General features: G+C 35.6%; 1 protein-coding gene across 4 annotated transcripts in view; it reads right to left on the reverse strand.

Moving 5' to 3' along the window:
- Rev3l (REV3 like, DNA directed polymerase zeta catalytic subunit) overlaps nucleotides 1–21,561 on the reverse strand; it is a 151,580-nt gene that overhangs the window by 59,431 nt on the left and 70,588 nt on the right. For all 4 annotated transcript variants that reach the window (XM_042689028.1, XM_042688971.1, XM_042689046.1 and 1 more), the window contains exons 10-14: nucleotides 17,375–17,494; nucleotides 12,191–12,428; nucleotides 9,945–10,087; nucleotides 5,007–9,168; nucleotides 299–1,203 (exon numbers count right to left, since the gene is read on the reverse strand). In XM_042689028.1, the coding sequence (XP_042544962.1) occupies nucleotides 299–1,203; nucleotides 5,007–9,168; nucleotides 9,945–10,087; nucleotides 12,191–12,428; nucleotides 17,375–17,494 (5,568 nt within the window). The remainder of the gene's footprint in view (nucleotides 1–298; nucleotides 1,204–5,006; nucleotides 9,169–9,944; nucleotides 10,088–12,190; nucleotides 12,429–17,374; nucleotides 17,495–21,561) is intronic.

The raw sequence follows: 21,561 nt of genomic DNA on the forward strand, positions 1-21,561 counted from the left end.
TAGGTAAATAAATGGATGATGGGAAACATTTGGCTATATGTAAAAAAGCCAATGGGGAAAATTAAGCTAAGAAAGTAAGGATTCTTTTTTTTTTAGAGGGTTGTTGTATTTTACCTAAAAGGTAGTAAGATAGGATGGAAATATTTTACAGCAGAAAGATTGTTTCCACATGTTGATTTTCTAAAACATAAAGTAGTAACTATCTCTCATTCCTTGGCTAAAATTTCATTTTAAAAGCTATGATTTTGCTACAGTCTGATGCCTTTACACTACAAGGGTATTTACCTTAAACACTTACCTGTTGATAAAGGGCTAAGGTCAGTTGCTTCAGGAAGCCTTTCCAGAAGTTTTCTCTGTATAATTGGTGTACTATGAAGGCAAAATGATTCACATTTCTCAGTTCTTGCCATAGCATTAATTGGAGAGATCATTAGTGGCTGCTGAGGCTCACTACAAGGGCTTTTGTGTATATCATCTTTTATTGGCTTTACGAAGTTCTCAACAGCCAGAGAACACAATTCCTCTACGGTTGATGAAGGTCTATCATCTCCACATAATGCTTTGAAATTTGGGGATGCTGCTTGTTGCCAAGGGGGAATTACTGGAGAATCAGGGGAGCTATCATTAACATAATAGCTACTGTCATCATCTTCTTTCTCAGGATTATCTGTAGGGGCAATTGGTAACAACATCTGACTTGCACTTAAAGTCTGACTGCATCCCGTGGTTGGTGCTACTAAAGCAATCTGAGAATGAGCAATAAGCTCCTTGGTATGTGATGCAGAGGGAAGTAAATGTGGGCTTACATCCATTTGTGGAAGCACTATAGGTTTCTCATCTGGATTAACTAATGAACTGAACTGCTCAGCAGATTTTACAATTGGCTCTGTCTTAGGGAATTTTTTATAATGTTCATATTCTTCTTTGGCTTGAAGCCATGCTTGAACCAGTTGTCGACTTGGGGCACATTTACAAGGCATAATCACAATTTTTTTATCTTCAACCATTTTATGGCTATTACTTGACCCTTTATTGACAATTGCTTGGCCATTACAAACAGGTGACCCTGGTCTGGGATTCTGAGTCATTGCTGAGAAGGCTGTTTTCCACAAACGAAGTCCTTCCAAGGAAAAGTCTCCTTCAAACTCTGCCAGATCATTTGGAAGTCGAGTTTCTACCATAAGGAGCCGTCCACCAATCTCCCTATAAACAAATTTAAGAACAAATGTTTTTTTTTTCTCAAAGAGCATTACAAAATTATTTCATTCCTTATCTAAACATATTTTAGGGTCTTTTTTGGAGTTTTAAATATACTCATCTCTTTCTTCTCATCCACCCCCATTTTAGATAGGAACACTATCAATATGCTTTTCCTCACAGGTATCTGACTGCCAAGTTAATTTCTGTTGGAAGGCATCAATGCAATAGGAAAGAAGCATTTCTTTTTTTAGTGCCCCATGAAACTCTTTCCCCCCCTTTTTTTTAAACCAAGAAGACACACAAATGCATCACATCCAACTTTTTAGTCCCACTAATCTTAAGTTTCCACTCTCATCATAAATGGGTAAAAATGAGGCAATTTATCATTTAGAGCTTATACTCTCGAATTTTATCTGTGTACTCTATATTCTCTACTGCACATAGTAATTTAGTAAAGCCAGTCAATTCAAACACATCTTCGTATTTCCCAAATTCCCTCAATCATAAAAACCTCACATGCTTACTAGTGACAATGGCAGTGCTCAGCCTCTAATACCAGCTACTCAGGGGGTGAAGACTGGGAGGATTGTGGTGTAAGCTCAGCCCAGGCAAAGAGTTAGCAAGACACCACCTTAATCAATAAGCTGGGGATGTTGTATGCATCTGTCATCCCAGCCATAAATGAGGACTGTGGTGTAGGCTACCCTAGGCAAAAACATGATATAATCTGAAAAATAACTGAAAGTAAAAAGTGCTGGAATGTGGCTGAAATGGTAGATTGTATGCCTAGCAAATATGAGGCCTTAAGCTCTAGTATCATCAAAAACAATGCAGAAAGCATGGTAAGTACAGGGCTGACACCAACATAAGAACTTAGGAGGGGGGCTGGGAAGGTGGCTCAGTGGTAGAGCTCTTGCCTTGCATGCATGAGGCCCTGGGTCCAATTCCTCAGCACCACATAAGCAAAAAGAAAAAAGCCAGAAGTGGCACTAGCCTTGAGCTAAAGAGCTGAGGGACAGCACCCAGGTCGAGTTCAGGCCCCACGACCGGACCCCCCCCCCCAAAAAAAAAGTTATGGATATATATAACGATTTAGGCTTTTTCTTTCTTTTTATCATTTTGTTGGTCATAGGGCTTGAAATCTGGGCCTGAGTGCTGTCCCTGAATCTCTTCAACTCAAGGTGAGGGCTCTAACACTTGAGCCACAGCACTACTTCTGGTTTTCTAGTGGTTTATTGGAGAATAGAGTCTCACAAACTTTTCTGTCCCGGCTGGCTTCGAACCGTGATCCAGAGATCTCAGCCTCCTGAGTAGCGAGGAAAAACTGATGCAGGATATGGAGTTTCTCCTTATTTCCCCTGTACTACCAAAATGCGTAGCCTCTCATATTAACACCATCTCCCACCACAAGTGTACTACTGATGAGTCTACACTGTTAAATTATTTCATTCAAACCCGTTTTTTAACCTGGGCTAAGAATAAATTGATTTTATCTTATTTTAGTGTGTAAGTTTTAAACGAGTATCAAGAACAACAGTTCTAATAGTCAGTGCATAAATACAATATGGCCTCTGGCTTAGTTGGGTCTTCCTAACTCCTTCCTTCATTTAAACTAAGCAGGGGCCCACAAGTTTTTTTTTCTGCTTCTGGCTGAAATAAACTACCTGTCACTATAAATGATCAAGTATATGGGATCACAGAGGCTAGGGCATGAACAAAACTATCAGTTACACCTCTTGGACTAAACCACGTTCTCCAATTCGTTCTTAGTAGATATACCCTAACTTGAAGTTGGTATAACTATTCCAGTACTGATAGAGCAGTACTGTGATTCCCACCTTGCTATTTGGTCTGTGTATTCATTACTTTCCTGAATGATAATTGGCATCAAAGGCTACATAAAATCTCTAATAACTAAACAATACTAAAAGACTGAAAATATTGAAGCCACATGAAAAGAAAGTGGTCTATAGTAGAAATGACCATTTTAAAGCCTCCATTAGAGGGCTGGGAATGTAGCTTAGTGGTAGAGTGCTTGCCTAGCATGCATGAAGCCCTGGGTTCCATTCCTCAGTGCCATATAAACAGAAAAAGCTGGAAGTGGCGCTGTGGCTGACATGGTAGAACACTAGCCTTGAGCACAGAGAAACTCAAGGACAGTGCCCAGGCCCTGAGTTCAAGCCCCAGGACCACCACCACCACCAACAACCAAAAAACCCCACAAAAAACCTCCATTAGTACTTGTAAGTGTATGTTCTTTGCCATGGTTTAGATCTTGAGTATGCTCCAAAGGCCCATGTGTTAAGGGACTCAGTCCCTAGCTTGACAATATCAGGAAGTGGTGAAAAACCTTGAGAGGTGAGGCCTACCAGAAGGTCTTTAGGACACTGGCGTGTGCCCTTGAATAGACTAAGGAACCTTGGTGTCATGATCTCTTTTCCATGATGTGCTGGCCTGTCAAAAACTCAAAGAAACGAGGTCAACAGATCATGGACTGGAACCTCTAAAACTGCGAGCCCAATTGACCTTTTCTCTTTATATTAGTTGATTAAGGATTTATTATAATTATAGACAGCTAGAATAATCATTTTAAACCCTTAAAAAAATAAAATTCTAAGGTCCTGAAGACTTTCTAGTAGACCCTACCTCTTAAGGTTTTCCACCACTTCCCAATATTGTCAAGCTAGGGACTTGTCAAAGGACTGAGTCCCTTAACACATGGGCCTTTGGAGCATACTCAAGATCTAAACCATAGCAAAGAACATACACTTACAATTACTAATGGAGGTTTGTTTGTGGGGTTTTTTTTGGTTGTTGTTGTTGTTGGTCCTGGGGCTTGAACTCAGGGCCTGGGCACTGTCCTTGAGCTTCTCTGTGCTCAAGGCTAGTGATCTACCATGTCAGCCACAGCGCCACTTCCAGCTTTTTCTGTTAATGTGGTACTGAGGTACGGAACTCAGGGCTTCATGCATGCTAGGCATGCACTCACCACTAAGCTACATTCCTATCCAACTAATGGAGGTTTTAAAATTATTTCTAGTACAGACTACTTTCTTTTTTTAAATGTTTTTTATTGTAAAAATACTGTACAGAGAGGTTACAGTTACATGAGTAAGGTAATGAGTACATTTCCTATCGAGCATTGTTACCTCCTCCTTTGTTTTTCCCCTACTATCCCCTACCTACCTCTCCCCCACCCCGACCCGAAGTTCTAAAGTATGTTTTCAACATAGTGTCTTATACATCTCATTGTTACAGTGGGTTAACCTGTATCCTTATTTCAGCATTTTGTTATTTCCCTTCCCCTCCTCAAATTAGAAAATTGTATAGATGCAGGGCACCAGTACTTTCTTTTCATGTTGTTTCAATATCTTCAATCTTTTAGTATAAAAATTTAACATAAAAAAACACCATTGTGCAATATAGTTCAGTGATACAATACTAGTCTAGCACGGTATGAGACTTTGGGTTTGATCCTAGCTACACATATACACCAAAAAAAAAATCATCTTATACTTTATAGTACTATACCATTCTTTTTAATTTGGCACTATGTTACTGTAGGCCTCTAATTCTCTAATCCTGAAAGGAGATATGGTGTTAAATAATAGTGACTGAAATCCAATACTCATTAACTTAAACACATTTGTCTAGAGTAATCATCAGGTTGTAGATTCTCTTAGTAAACCTATAATTTTTTCTTAACAATACTTACAATAGCACATGCAAAATAAGAAATCATGTATCAAATGTTATATACAAAATAATTATTCAGTCACCCAAAGGAAAAAACTTATTCTGATTACCTGGGTTTTTCTGGTACATCAGAAGGATTACTGCAAAATGGTTCCTGGTATATAGTCTCAGAAAGGTCATGATCCAACAAAGTTGCTACAATTTCTTCTCTACTTGGTGGTGACATAAGTGGTTTCAGAATATGAGCAGTGCGAGAGGTGAAACTGCCATTTTTAGATTGTAAGGGAGAACTGGTAGACCTTGGTGAACTATCAGGACTTGGTGTCAATATATCATTGTTTCTTGAAACATACAATTCTAAATCTTCAGAGGCTGCATCCACAAGCTCACCATCAGGGGAGGAAAGTATTGTAGTAAAAGAGGTATTAACTGAGTCAAGAGACTGCCTCAATTCTTTCCTATTATGAACTTGAAGCCAGTCTGAATTGCTTGGTTGTGGGAGGTTAAGAAACACTTCTTTGCTCACTGTACTCCTATTTAATCTGGATTTTTCATTGAGACAGTCCTCTGCTTGCTGGACACAGAAAGAATCCATTATTGAATTAGATCGAGTTGTTAGAGGATGAAAGCTATTTTTCCATTGGTTGTGGCGATGACTCTCATTGCAATCTATGGACGATTTCTCAAAAAGTTCAGGACTTAAATTTCCAGATCTAATCCATGAGGCTGAGTCAGAAGCATGATGCTTCTCTTCATCACACTTCTGGTTGTCATGACTTAAAAATTCATTTTTTTCTTTAGCTTGTCCTGGGAAGAGATCCTGAACAGCATCACTTAGAAACTTTTGAGGCAAATTGGGATCAGCTGGAACAAACTGACTGCCAGAATACAAGCTACAAAATCCAGTTTGACCTATTGTGTTAATATCAAAATTATAATTATGTTCAGGAGACAAACTATCTTCAAGAGAATAACAACTTTCAAAACCTGGATCTGAAAAAAAGATGGGACTATCATCTGACAATGAATTATCTAACTGGCCAGAGTTTTGTAAATTTAGAGACTCTACTTTTAGATGTTTGGCAGTTTTTTCTTTAGGTTTTGTACTTCTGGGAGTACGAGGTTTTCTTGGAGATGTTACTGATCGTGTCCGTTTATTTGCTTTATTATGTTCGAGGGAACCAGAAATATTTCTGTTTGGTTGCTGTTTATTAGATAATTGTTCTTGTGTAATATTTGCATTTTGTGCTTTCAACTGTCTTTTTTGTAGCAATTCTTTTAGAACTGCTAGTCCAGACTGTCCTTCACCAAAAGATGAAGCTGTTGACATATTTTGAGTTTTACAATGAGAATGTGTTTTAGTTGGTGAAATTGCTTCCGACAATGACCTCTGTTTTACTTTGTCAGGTTTAAAATTTGACATATCTAAAATAAAGCCCCTTTGTTTCTGCTCCCATGCCATTTGTTTGACTGGACTTTTTAAGGAAGTTACAATGCAATTATTAGGCATTTGGCCTTCTTCAGAAGCTACATTTCGGGGAGAACTAGCTTCACTATGTTTTGATTGTTCTGTCATGCACACAATCTGCTGCTGACTATCTTTGCAATGCAAAAAATTAGGAGCATAGATCTGGTCTGATTTTGATTCTAGGGTATTATGATACTCATTTAACTTCCCAATAGATGGCATACAATTTTTCTTTGTATTTGTATTCTCTTCTATCTTTGGAGACATTACACTTGAAGACATCTGTGAACTTTGTGCAACCTGAGACAAATGGTTGGAAAGGTCAAATATATTTTTTTGAATCAAGGTTGATTCCTTTAGAGTAAACATAGCACTTTGATTATGAGACCTCTGAATATTAATTTTTGAGATTCCAGGTGCTATAGATCCACAAACAACTGATGAATGAAACTCATCTAGTGAACTCGGGAATGTCTGCAAATCTATAGACCTTTTGCTTTCTAAAAATGAAGAAAAGCATCCAGATAACTTCTGTTGTGCATTGATTCCCATAGGCTGTGGAGCAGTAAGGGGATGATCTGTAAAAGAGCTTGTTAGGCACACCTCTTTCTGCTTAAGAAGTACTTGAGAGCTAGAACTATTTGTGAGCTCAGAAATATTCTGATGCTTTAGCACAAACTTAACTTCAGTACCAGACTGAGGTTTTATTTTCTCATCCCTAAGCATTATGTGTTTTCTTGATGTACTTTTCTCATTTGTTTTTTGTTTCTGTTTGGCTCTTGGCTTCTTTTTTCCATCATCTACTAGTTTATGTGTCTGTTTCCGTTTGTTTCTCTTCTTAGTAACTACAGAGGAATTAACAAGCTTTGTTTTTGATTTCTTAGCTTGCGCTCTCGGCCGACTATTTTTTCCTACACGAGAATTAGCTGTCTTACAATTTAATGCAGTAGGACTCTTAAAAAGCATTGTTTCTTTTTCTGCAGCAGCTATAATTTCTTCAGCTCTTGGATCTGTGGGAGACCAGCAGCGAGGTGGAGAAGAATTGATAGGGCTTGTGCTTCTCTCAGAAAGAAAACCTAGTTTAGACATAACATCACTATAAGTTAAGTCACAGTCTTCGGTTTCAGCATTATAAGATGGTGAAGGAGGAGAAAGAACAGCATGGGATCGCTTTTTCCTGAAAGATAAAGTTCTTTTAATATTTTCACTATTTGTCCTTTGTTGTTTACCATTTTTTTTCTTAGCAGACTTATGTTTTGATTTTCTTCTGTGACTTTTCTTTGGCGTTAGTGGATAAATGGGATATTTGGTTGCAGGGGAATCAGGAACTTTTGGCCAAAAATCCTTCAAAGGTGCAAGTTTTTTATATAGCTCCATTTTTTCCTCTGTTAATATTACTTGTTTTTCTTTAGAGTCTACTTTTCCTAGCTTCACAAGCATATTTTTCCTCCCTCTAAATCTATTAATAATAATATACTTAATAATGACAGGGGGAAGCTTTTTAGACATTTTTCTTCGTTTTCGAGATTTGAGAGTTCCATCTAAACTTTCACTGATTTCCATGGCATGAGGTAGGCTAATTTTTGTGTTATGTGTTCCAAAACTTGACTCACTATCTTCAGTTTCATAATTTACCTTGCGTTTGGCCCGAAGTGTGTATTTATTTCCATACAGTCCAAAGGACTGTTCAGTTTCTAAGGTTCCATCTCCAAAGTGACAGTCTAAAAAATTGTCTGTAGATGTTTTGTTTTCAAAAGTTCCACAAGTGGCTTTAATTACATCACTGGCCAAAACATTATTTTTCTCAGGATTGCTATTATATGGATTATTTTGCACACAACTATTTTTTGTAGTTTCAGTCTCATTACTTTTGGTAGAAATCTCCTGATGACCCACAAGTTTCCTTTTATTCAATTTTAGCCGGGATGCTTTACTGCCAGCTTGTAGTTTATATGTGACAGGAGAAAGTTTTTGTGGTCTAGTGAGACAATTAGAAAGAACAACACTGGGAAAAAACATATAATGTGCTGCTTGCTGGCTGAGACTTGGCTTTTCTGGTTTATGTTCTTGAAATTCTTCATATCTGATTTTAAGTTTATTTAGTCCACTCTCATCAGCAATGTTATCAAGAGAATGTGCCACAGTTCTATTCTCCCCTGAGCATGATAGTGAGTCACAATTTTCACTTAATGATGAGGAAAATAAACTATTCAGAGATGTGCTGCTTCCTTTTCCATTTCCTTCAGGGGATGATTTATTTTTTGAGTGATTTAAATCAGAAAAACTGAAAGAGTTTTTACCCAATGTATTCTCGCTTGTGTGACGGTTTATGTGTATAAAAGGAGCATCCTTTTCAATCTTTCTAACATTTGAATACTTTCTACTTGGTACTTGTCTTGTAACAGATGGAATATCTTCTTCATAGTCAAAAATATTACGTTCACACGAAGATATTGGAAGGATATCTTTCTTACAAATCTCTTTATGAGAGTTTTCTGAGTGTACACCACTGCTTAAAGATCCATATTTCATAGAGTAAGTGCTTTCATTTGCAAAAGAAGAGATTGAATTATCTATAACTTTTTCTACATTGTTTGACTGTGAAAGGTCTTCAATTAAGTCTTCCTTGTTCAAAACGTGGGAAGAAAGGGCACTTGTGTGTTTACACTGAAATGTAATCTTAGCAGAAGACGGAGGTTCTAATGTAGCAGCATCTTTGTGAAAGATGGAAGGCTTAACTGATAGCTTGCTTGTTGCAATCACAGAAGAATGGGTTCTAGAACTTTCATTATTCAGTGGATTGTCTGGATAGAAGAAAAACAATTTTTTAATTTATATTATTAATTTTTAGAAGTACTTCCTCATATCAAACTACTCTTACCATAAAATAAATTATATGAAATTGTTTGTACATTTAAAATGGCTATCTGAATAAAATGCTTTTCTTATGAAGATATCTCAATCAAATTATTAGATATCTCAATCAAATTAATATCTTAAGCCCTTTTTTAAATCAGAAAAAATTTTATTAGCATTCACTATCTTTTGGATAAAAAGGGAGAATCAGTGACACATTTTAATTTTTCCATAAAATAAGGCTTATTTGCATTTTCACTTAAGGTAACTTTCTTACAATAATTGAATGTTAATACTCTAAAATGCTTGAAGTTTACAAAACTGAGAATTACTAATTAGCAAATGTTATGTCCTGTAGATTTTTTTTTCAAAAGCCAAAGTCCTGATAAAAGAAACATAATAGCATAATGAAGTCAATTATATAGGAAATGTGAGAACCGTTTCAAAATAAGATACAACTGGGGCTGGGAAGGTGGCTCAGTGGTAGAGAGCTTGCCTTACATGCATGAGGCCCTGGGCTCCATTCCTCAGCACCACATAAGCAGAAAAAGCCGGAAGTGGCGCTGTGGCTCAAGAGGTAGAGTGCTTGCCTTGAGCTGAAGAGCTGAGGGACAGCGCCCAGGCCCAGAGTTCAGGCCCCACGACCGACCAAAAAAAAAAAAAAAAAAAAAGATACAATTGTTAACACCTAAATAAAAGGTTGTCAGTAGAATGACTTACTTACCACTGTTTTCATCTGCAGTTCCATCTAACTGAGGTATAGAAAGATTGGCAAGAAGCAAACTGTTATCACTCCATTCCATTTCATCTTCTGAAGATGAATCATCATCTTCGGTTGAACTTCTGTGGGCGTTTCTGCACAGTGAACTAGAGAATGTTAAAATTCACCAATAAGACAGAAAATAGAACTTTAAATGTAAATAATTCATCTAATATGACTAGAATAGCAAAACAATGAAAGATGTGGAAATAATGTTAACTTTAAAAAAGGAAAGCCAATTTATTTTATGAACATGCTCTATAATGGGTGAAGGCAAAAATTATTGTAAACTAACTTTATAATCTCCTTCACATGGAAGAGGATATGAGGATCTCAGTTCCAGGCCAGCATGGACAAAAACTAGTGAGATTTTATTTTCTAAAACAAAAAGTCTATAGGTATATAGCTCAAGTGGTTGGGCCTGAGTTCAATCCCTAGGACTGGAATTAAAAAAACAAAAAAAAAACTGAAAGAAATATCAGACATTATTTAATACAGATCAGATTTCTAGTCTGTGTGGCTAAATATAAATACTCTATTTTCAACTAATTTTTTTTTTTTGCTGGTCATGGGGTTTGAACTCTGGGTCTGGGCGCTGTCCCTCAGCTCTTCAGCTCAAGGCAAGCACTCTACCATTTAAGCCACAGTGCCACTTCCAGTTTTATAAGGTGGTTATTGGAGATAAGAGTCTAATGAACTTTCTTGCCCCAGCTGGCTTTGAACTGCGATCCTTAGATCTCAGCATCCTGAGTAGGTAGGATTAATACATGCATGAGCCACTGGCATCAGCTATTTTCAACAAATTTTATATAATCTGTGCTTTTCCATTTGTTAGGGATTTACTACCTCAAGTAAATTTTCATCATTACTGACCCTTTTGATATTGAGCAAAATCTTTTATATTTCTTGTTACTAGGTATTAAATCCATGTCCTCAAGTATACTATTATTTGAACTACATCCCTAGATCTTTTGTAGAGACTTACGTTGGAAAATATAGTATCATATTTGGAGGCTTCATAGGCCAACTTGTAAGCATAAAAATACTTATGTTATACACAAATAAACACTGAATTTGTGGATTAACTTCTTTCCCCTTTCACAAAGGCTTTCACATTGAAAAATTTCAAACACAGACTTTGGAAGTTCAAAAGAAAAACATATTTATTCAGTCTTTCAAGTTCAGAAGCTGAATTTTTTTTCTCCAAATATATCATACAACTCAGGGCTAGATTCAAATCAAATAAAACTCACAGAGACTAATTAAGAAAACTGCAATGTGAGAAAACTGCAATGTGTTCTTACTGATTTATCTTCCTCTTCCTTACATGCTACACAAGTGTTCTACCACTAAACTTGATTTTCTGAGACACAGTCTCACTATATAGCACAAGCTGGTCTCTAACTCATGATCCTCTTGTCTCAGCTTCTCAAGTGATGAGATTACAGAGTTCTATCAAGAGGCCCAGCTTATTGGATTTATTCTGAGAAACAACCAGAATAAGTGTTTGCTTTATTTATCTATCTTTATTACTTAATTCATTCAGGTTAATCAGACCTGAAAGCCACTCCTTGTCTTCAAGCTGACTTCAGACATTATTACTTAGATCCCAAACAGCTTAACTATTAGAGGGCATTTTTTTTTAAAGTAAGATAAATGGTAGCTTTAATTTTGCCTCATTTTCCCCTTTCATATATTAATACTGTACATAAAAGCAGAGGATGATTTCTAATCATCCTTAATCATTTCTTAATCTTTGTGGAGGTAGAAAGTTCTTATTTTTCTTCAAATATTAATATATGCTACATGAAAAACAAAAGCCACTAGTTAAAAGGGTTTTAAAAAATTTGGCATCAGTGGTTCACACTTTTAATCCTAGCTACTCAGGAGGTTGAGATTTGAGGATTGTGGCTCAAAGCCAGACCAGGCAGGAAAGTCCATGAGTCTCTTATCTCCAATTATCTACACAAAAAAGCCAGAAGTGGAGCTGTGGCTCAAGTGGTAGAGTGCTACCCTTGAGAAAAAAAAGCTCAGGGACAGTGACCAGGCCCTGAGTTCAAGCCTCAGGATTGGCACACACAAACAAAAAGTTAATTTAATTCACAAAGTATTTTATATTATGAATAACAGCATGAAATAACTTCTGATTAAAGAATGGTGATGATTACAAAAGCAAGCTATTAAAATAACAGAAATAACTAATAAATTACCTCTTTTGGGCACAATGTTCTTCAATATTGTTATCCCATCTCTGGGACATCACCAAACTAAGCTCCATTTCCTCTTTTTCAATCTGTGGTTCATTTTCTTCATCATCACTATTTTGGGGATTTTTCGTATGACCAAAGGGGCGACATGGTGATGACAGCCTATTTCTTCCCTCTTGATATCCATCACTTTCCAAGCCAGCAAGAAGATGTACCAGAGACTCATCAGGACTACTGCCTACTATTGAAAAAAATAAAAGTTAAGCAATCACTATCCAATAACTTGAGTTTCTAAATAATCCAACAATTGAGATTAGTTACAAAATAACATCATAGACACTAAAAAGTACTAACAGAACATAGCTGATGCAAAGGTTCAGGTGTTGGCAGTTCTATCACCAAAATGTGATATTTATACTACCTGCATTAGAATAATTTTGTGACCTTAATTTAAAACACCATTCTCAGACCCATCCCATATCTACTGAATCAGAATTTATAGAGTAGAACCCAGGAATCTATATTTTGACAAACTGTTCAAGCCTTTACAAACAAGTATTCAAAATAAAACATACAATAAATATATGCCCTAAATTACCCATTTAAACATGTTATCCTTTTCTTAACTGTGTGTGTGTGTGTGTGTGTGTGTGTGTGTGCGCGCGCGCGCGCATGCATTTTTTGTTAGTTAATTGGAGATAGAGTCTCATAGTTTTTCTGCCCAGGCTAACTTTGAAACATGACTCTCAGATCTCTCCTGAGTAGTTAGGATTATAGATGTGAATCACTAGGGCCTGGCCACTTAATCTTTATATACTTCATGGGATATTCAAATGAAATCTGCAGCTGAAAAATTACAAGGGAGCTTAAAATAAGTTATTAGTATTACTTATAAAACTATATCAGATATACTAGAAGTTAAAATTAAAAACATGTGCTGGAAATGCTATGAAGAGATTAGAATCCTTGTAATGCAGGTCAAACTAAAATGGTACAGCAACAGACAGTTCTTTAAACTGTTAAACCTAAATTTACCCTTTGTGACTCATTGAAATATGTGTTTTATCTTTTTGTATATTAATGAGCTCACTAATGGCCAGTGGCACTATGTAGCTTCAGGATAGAGGCACAGAAACCACAGAAACCAAAGCAGGTTTAGAGCTGAGAATCTAAGTTCCATGACCCAGCCTTCATGATATACAGAAGAGCTGAAGGTTGAATTATTCACTATTGGCTAACGGTTTATCTATCATGTCTACATAGTACTAAAGGACTGAATTTTTTATTTCTGGATAGTCAAACACACACTAGTTCTTGAAGGTTAATGTGTAATGGGAGGACTTGGGAGCTCCTGCTGTATTCATCTCATCTGGTATTCACCCATAGCCTTTGCAATATCCTCAATAATAGGCCAATAGATCTGTTTTCCTGAATTCTGGGAGTTCTCAGGATTCTTTGGAACTACTCCATCAAACTAATGGAATCTAAGGAGAGAGTTAGAGAAACCCCAGTTAGAGTAGGTAAAACAACCTAAGGCCTGTGACTGGCAATTTTTTTGGTGGGGAGAGGTAGAGAAAGGTAGGGTAGGGAAGGGTGAGGGTACTAGTTGGTAGTACTATTTACTGGAGGGAGGGGATGCAAGTGTTGATCTGAGTCTTGTACTGACTAGGCAGGCACTCCACCACTTGAATCATGCCCCTCTTTTGTTTATGTTGTTGTTTGCTCTCTGTTAGTTCTAAGATAGTGTCTTACATTTTTTTGAACAGGATTGGATACAGAGCTAATCCTTCTATCTATGCCTAACATATAGCTGGGATTACAGAACTGTACCACATAATGCAACTTATTAGTTGAGATGGGACTTTGCTAAATTTTGCCCAGAAGGCTTAAGAATGGAAATCCTCCTGATATCTATTCCCTAGCAGGTTGGGATTACAGATGCACACCAATACTGTGGATAGCTTTTGGCAATATAGTCACTTTCATATTTAATTCTGCCAATCCTTGAACATGAGGTCTTTCCACCTTCTGGTATCTTCTTGAATTAATTTCTTCAAGGTTTTGTAAGTCTTCCATTTCCTTAGTAAATTATTCCTGGGTATTTTATTATTTTTTAAAGCTATGGGGAATAGAACTGTTTTCCTGATTTCTTTGATAGCCTGCTCAGTGTTGAAGCTACTCATCTTTTTAAGGTGACTTTATATCCTCTGTGCTACTAAAACGTTTACTAAATCAGTTTTTATGGAATCTTCAAGTTCTTTTAAGTATTGAATCGTATCATCTGAAAATAGAGACAATTTGACTCTGTTCTCTATTTGATATCTTTCTCTTTTTTTTCTCTTATCCCATTTCTCTGGAGATGATTTCCAGTGCTATCTCAAGTAACAGTGAACACCATGTCTCATTTGTAACTTGAAAGAAAATGATTTCAGATTTTCCCCAGTTAATATGATGTTAGATATGTTTGTCAGACAAAGGCTGTCAGACAAAGGTTTTACTATGTTGAGGGACATTCCTTCTCCTCCTTCCTTTCCTGCTTTAATCATGAAGGGATATTGAATGTTGTCAAAGAGTTTTTCTGCATCTATTAAGCTGATCATGTGATTTTTGTCCTTGACCTTCATGTGTTATATCATATTTATTGAATTGCATATACTGAAACATACTCAAGGTTTTGTAGGTCTTCCATTTCCTTAGTAAGTTTATCCCTGGGTATTTTAGTATTTTTTAAAGCTATGGGGAATAGAACTGTTTTCCTGATTTCTTTGTTAGCCTGCTCAGTGTTGAAGCTACTCATCTTTTTATGGTGATTTTATATCCTCTGTGCTACTAAAACTGTTTACTAAATCAGTTTTTATGGAATCTTCAAGTTCTTTTAAGTATTGAATCATATCATCTGAAAATAGAGACAATTTGACTCTGTTTTCTATTTGGTATCTTTCATTTTTTTCTCTTATCTCATTTCTCTGGAGATGATTTCCAGTGCTATCTCAAGTAACAGTGAACACCATGTCTCATTCGTAACTTGAAAGAAAATGAGTTCAGATTTTCCCCAGTTAATATGATGTTAAATACGTTTCTCAGACAAAGGTTTTACTATGTTGAGGGACATTCCTTCTCCTCCTTCCTTTTCTGCTTTAATCATGAAGGGATATTGAATGTTGTCAAAGACTTTTTCTGTAGCTATTAAGCTGATCATGTGATTTTTGTCCTTGACCTTCATGTGTTATATCACATTTATTGATATGCATATACTGAAACATACTTGCCTCCCTACAATGAAACCAACTTGTTCATAATGTATGATCTTTAATGTATTGCTGAATTCTTTTTGCAAGTATTTTATAGAGAATTTTTGTATCTATTTTACCTAGGAAAAATGGTCTATAGTTTTCTATTTTTGATGTACCCTTGTCCATCTTGTTATCAGAATAGTACTACCTTCAGCAGAGTTTTCTATTTCATGGACTAGCTGAGAACCAATTATGTTAGTTCTTACTTAGAGGTCATCAGTGAATATGATGGGTCCTTGGCTTATAGTTGCTGGGAACTCTTTATTGTTTCATTCTTACTGCTCATTATAGATAGTTTAAGTGGTTGATATCCTATTGGTTCAATTTTGTAGATCATATTCACCTAGAAATTTATTGACTTTTTAGATATTCCAGTTTACTAGAATATAAATTTTCAAAGTACTCTCTAATCATCTTCTAGATATCGTTGTTATTTACTGCAATATCCTCTTTTGCATCTCTAATTTTACCAATTTGGGTCTTTTTCTCCTTCTGGTAAAGGGTTCCAAACGTATTCATCTTTTCAAAGAGCTTTTTCTTTGACTGATTTTTGACATTTGATTCATTTATTATGTATCATTCCAATGAAATTCATTTCATTCATTTTCCATTTCACTAATTTTTTTCCTAAACTTCATTATTTCTTTCTACCTGCTAATTTGAGGTTTGACTACTGAGGTTTGGTTCTTGTTTTTTCTAGAAACTTGAGGTAAATAATTCATTAAGCTACTTATATAAAGTTTTTAACACAGACATTCACAAACTTTCCTTTTGACACTGCCTATTCTGTAGTTCAAAAGTTCTGGTAAGTTGTGCTTTCATATTTGGTAGAAACTAAGAAATTTTTTTTTAAAAATCCTCTTATTTTTCCAATATAAGTAATTCAATAATGTATTCCACGTATTTGAATATTTTCTGTAGTTTTCTCTGTAGTTAATTTCTATTTTTCTTTCATTATGGTCTCATATAATACAGAATGTTATTTCAACTTTTTGTATGTTAAAACTTGCTTTTTGTCCTAAAATATAATCTATTTTTAAAAAAGTTCAAGCTGCTGAGAAAAATGTGGAGCATATCGCTTCTGGGTACAATATTTTGTAGAGGTCTGTTAATTCCATTTATTGATTAATTCTACAGTTTGTGTAAATGACCTACCTACTGGTGAGAATAACTAGTAGTCCATCTGTAGTTTTAAGTCTAGTAATGTTTAATGCAGTTCAGTACACCAACATTTAGTGGAGGCTACTGAAGTCTCCCACAATTTTTGTGTTGTCTATCTGTGCCTGTAAGTCCAGTACTATTTAATAAAATTAGGTATGGTAACATTTCTTTTTGGGATAGTCGTAGTGCTTGAATTCATGTTCTTGAAATCAAAACCCACTCTCATTTGGCTTTTTCAGCCACACCTCTACTTCTATCATTTCTTTGTTGGTTAATTAAAGAGTTTCATCCACTTTTCTATCTGGGCTGGCTTTCAACCTTGATCCTCAGATCTCTGAACAGCTAGGATTATAGGCATGATAACTCAATGCTTGGCGTGGGCATGCCAACCTTTTGTATGCATATGTTAACAATTTACTATATCTTCTTGATGGACTATTACTTTCATTAATATAAAGTCTTTGTTTCTCTATCCTAATTTTGGTTGAATGTCTGTTTGATCAGATATTGATATAGCTGTTCTTGCCTGCTTTTAGGATACATTGGCTTAAAAGAGGTTTTTCCACACTTTTAAAAACAAAAGCAATTTGCTTGAATGTAATATTTCATTTTTAAACTCAGTAATTACTAAATCCAAAAACTTAATCCCTTCAAATAAAGAAAAAAAATTCTCCATACAAAACTTACTTTCTCCGATTTAAAATAGAGTATTTATAGTAGCATTGTTACTTACTGAAAACAGGTGACTCACTCAGTCTTTGTGTCAAAGGTTGAAAAGTCTGACTATTTTCCATGAGATTCAAAATTGCTTCTTCATTAATAAGTGCATTTTCCACTTTATGTCTAGTATGATCTTAAATGAAAAAAGAATAAAACACATGAAAACAAGAGACATAACTATAATCATCATTTGGAATATGGGTTAGGAAGAAATACTTTCTAAGACTATTTAAAATTTTGAACTGTTAGTAAACTAACCAACCATTCATATGTATTAATAAGCAACGAAACAGAATTAGCCCCTGAATCTATGAACGATAAAATATTTACAATCTCTTCAGTCTTATTGATTCTACCTAGAAAGTTTAGAAAATTATGTTACTCTAATATAAATAACTATTAAAATGAACAGTAGGAAGTATCTTATTTGGTTTACTCACTCTAATTTTACCTTAAGTGTATATTTTAGAAAACCTCCCTATTATTTAAAAATAGTTAATAGAGTGTAACGTACATATGGATTCAATGATTTTAAAGGTAAAATGAATTCAGTATTATAATCTTTTGAAGAGAGAGACAAAATAGAAAGCATGTATTTGCCAGATGAAAAATGACAGCACACCAAAAATATGCTATTAGGAAACAGTTTTGTTTTCCTGCTTCAGATATCCAAACAAATTTGAAACTAAGTGCTACTGAGATTTTTTGAGTAAAAATCTTAAGGAAGAAATATGTTTTAGTGAAAACATGATAGAAGAGAGGTAGGCTAATTAAAACAAATATACAAATAAAAAAACTGAAAAGCAACTAATTCTAAAACAAAGTGCATTTAAGTGGATTAATAAAAACAAAACCTTAACAACAGATGCTGGAGGTGATGTGGACAGAAGGGAACCTTACTGCATTGTTGGTGGGAGTGTAAACTTGTTCAACCACTTTGGAACACAGTATGGAGGTTCCTCAAAAGATTCCACATAGAGCTCCCCTATGACCCAGCAATCCCACTTTTGGGCATTTACCCAAATGTTCACAAACAAGAACACACTAAAGCTACCAGCAAGACTATGTTTACTGCAGCATTATTTACCATAGCTAAGATATGGAACCAACCCAGATGCCCCTCAGTAGATGAATGGATCAAAAAAATGTGGTATATATACACAATGGAATTCTATGCCTCCATCAGAAAGAATGACATTGCCCCATTTGTTAGGAAATGGGAAGACTTGGAAAAAATTATATTAAGTAAGCCAGGACCAAAGAAACATAGGTCCCATGGTTTTCCTTATTTGCAATAACTAGTATATCTCTGGGACAAGCAGAAAAGGTCAGATAAGTTGATGTTAGGGAAATGAACCCTAAGATATGTATTCAAATATTCTTTTCTTTCATGAGATTGTTTCTAACACATTTATAAGATTATTTCTTTGTTGCTTTGTATGTCCCTTCCCCACAGTATAACCCCTGCTTTCACTGTATTTGATGTCGGTATAATTTGTGGAGGGGAAGGCAAAAAACAAATAGTTTAAATAGGGATACAGGTGGACCCATTGCAACAATGAGATGTACAAGTTGTTATGTCAAAAATGAACTTTACAACTTTGGTGGGGGGGAGAGGAGGATTGAGTGGGGTGGAGGGGGGAGGATGGGAAGGGATGGGAAGGGGAAACAAAGGAGGAGGCTACAATGCTTGATAAGAAATGTACTCATTATCTTGCCCATGTAATTGTAACCCTTCTGTACAGTATTTTCACAATTAAAAAAAAAGTTAAAAAAAAATCTGATTTTCTGAAACTAACAATAGCATAGATAAGACTAGAAAAAAAGGTCAAAACAAATTAGGATAAAGATTTAAGTAAGTTATATTAGGAATAAAAGGCATACAGAAAATGCTGAACATATCGATATTGTGAACAACTCTGTACCAAAAATGGAAAAACTAGATAAATGTATAATTTCTCAGAAAAAAAAATGATCTGAAGTCAGCCCAGGCATGGGGAGAATGGCTCAAGTGGGTGGTTCTGATTACAAACCCCAATATCAATAAAGAGAGAGAGAAAAAAAATGACAGCTACAGAAAGGTCAATGAAGCTTACTAATCTCAGCAATAAATCAATATAATTTGTGAAAAATAAAAACAATTATAGGACATCCAGAACATACAAATTAAAAACAGAACAATTTTATGAAAACTTATTAATCTAAGCATAATAAGCCAGACCCAAAGAATCAGGCTGCATGGTTTCCCTCATTTATAATAACTAGAATGTGCCTATAAATTTACAAGTAAACCCAATGGACAGTAAAAGACAAATACTTACACCTGGGCATGATTAAAGAAACAGCAATCTAAACATTCCCACAGTGAGAACAAAGGAGGATATTTTTAGGAGAGGATAGCAAGGGCTCAATAGATATGTGCGTAAGATTATATAAAATGAGGCTTATCGAAATGAACTCCAAGAAATGGAAGTAAGAGGTTTTTTTAATGTACTATTTGCAGTTCTTTTTTGTTTTGTTCTTTCCTCTTTTTTTTTTGGTTTATTTCCCTTCTGTCGCTGTTGTTAATTTTTGTATCCTTTGTCTTAAATGTAAGTTTATCTGATTTGGGGAGAAGGGGAAGCACAGAAACAGTGAGACAAAGGGTGAACCAATTCAGCAGTAAAACTCACTAAACACTATGTTGGAAATGAACTATACAACTTCAGGGGTAGGGAAGTCAGGTGGAGAAAAACTGGGAGAGAATGAGGGGGGGAGTAATATTGTTCAAAAGGAAATATACTCATTACCTGAATCATGTAACTGTAAGCCCTCTGTGCATCATCTTTACAAAAAAACTATGTAGTTTAACATTAAAGGATAGAACTTAACTTTAATGTAACATACACATTAACCAAGTAAAAAGAAAAAAGATAATTTCAATAAATACAGAAGACATTGATAAAAATTTAATATTCATTCATAACTTAAAATACAATAAACTTGTAGATGGGTACCGGTGGCTCATGCCTGTAACCTCAGCTACTCAGGAGATTAAGATCTGATGATCACAATTCAGAGCAGCTCAGGTAGGAAAGTCTGCGAGATTCTTGCCTTCAATTAACTGCCAAAAAAGCAAGGAAGTAGAGCTCTGGCTCAAGTGGTAGAGCTCTAGCCTTGAGATAAAATGCTCAGGGCCAGCAACCAGGCATTGAGTTCAAGACCCAGGACTATACATATACACAAAAAAGATAAACTTCTAAGCAAATAAGACTTAGGAGGGGTATTAACCAGATTAAAGTATATTTACTGATAATGTAATTTACTGATAAAGTATATTTACTGGTAAGTATGAGATTTATACAAGACATGGAAGGTGCATGGCTATAACCTCAGCTACAGGGGAGATGCAGTGAGGAGAATTATAGTCTAAGGCTAGCTCAGGAAAAAACATGAGACCAAGCAGACACTGGTTCTCAGGCCTACGAATCCTAGCTACTCAGGAGGCTACAATCTGAGGATCATGGTTTGAAGCCAACTAGGTAGAATAGTTTATCAGATTCTTACCATCACTTAACCTGTAAAAAGTTGGAAGTCGATGTGTGGCTCAAATGGTAGAATGACAGCCCTGAGCAAAAAAGTCAAGCAAGATACTGAGGCTCTGAGTTCAAGCCTTAGTATTGGCATAAACAACAATAACAACAACAACAAAAAGATACACACACACACACACACACACACACAATAACCTACAAGTCTATATCTGAAAAGCAATAACCTACAAGTCCATATCTGAAAAGCAAAAAGGGCTGAGACACAATGAATAAAAAAGTAAGTTGCTTAATTGATACTAAACAGGAAAACCATTTATACAAAACCACTTATATAAAATTTAAAATGTAAATCAATAGCATACATTGTGGACATATTGTTCTTATTTTTTCAGCGGTAGAAAGGATAAGTGAATGGGGAAAAAGATTTTTGCTCTATCCGACTTAATTTCTTTCTTTCTTTCTTTCTTTCTTTTGGTTGTTGGTCATGGGGCTTGAACTCTGGGTCTGAGTGCTATCCCTCCACTCTTTAGTTCCAGGCTAGCGCTCTACCACTTGAGCCATAGTGCCACTTCCTGTTTTCTGATGCTTAATTAGAGATAAGAGTTTCACAGCTTTTCCTGGCTTTGAACTGCAATCCTCAGATCTCAGCCTCCTGAGTAGCTAGGAT

The sequence above is a fragment of the Dipodomys spectabilis genome, unplaced genomic scaffold, assembly GCF_019054845.1.
Source record: "Dipodomys spectabilis isolate Male_0828 unplaced genomic scaffold, ASM1905484v1 ptg000001l, whole genome shotgun sequence".
Classification (NCBI taxonomy): Eukaryota; Metazoa; Chordata; class Mammalia; order Rodentia; family Heteromyidae; genus Dipodomys; species Dipodomys spectabilis.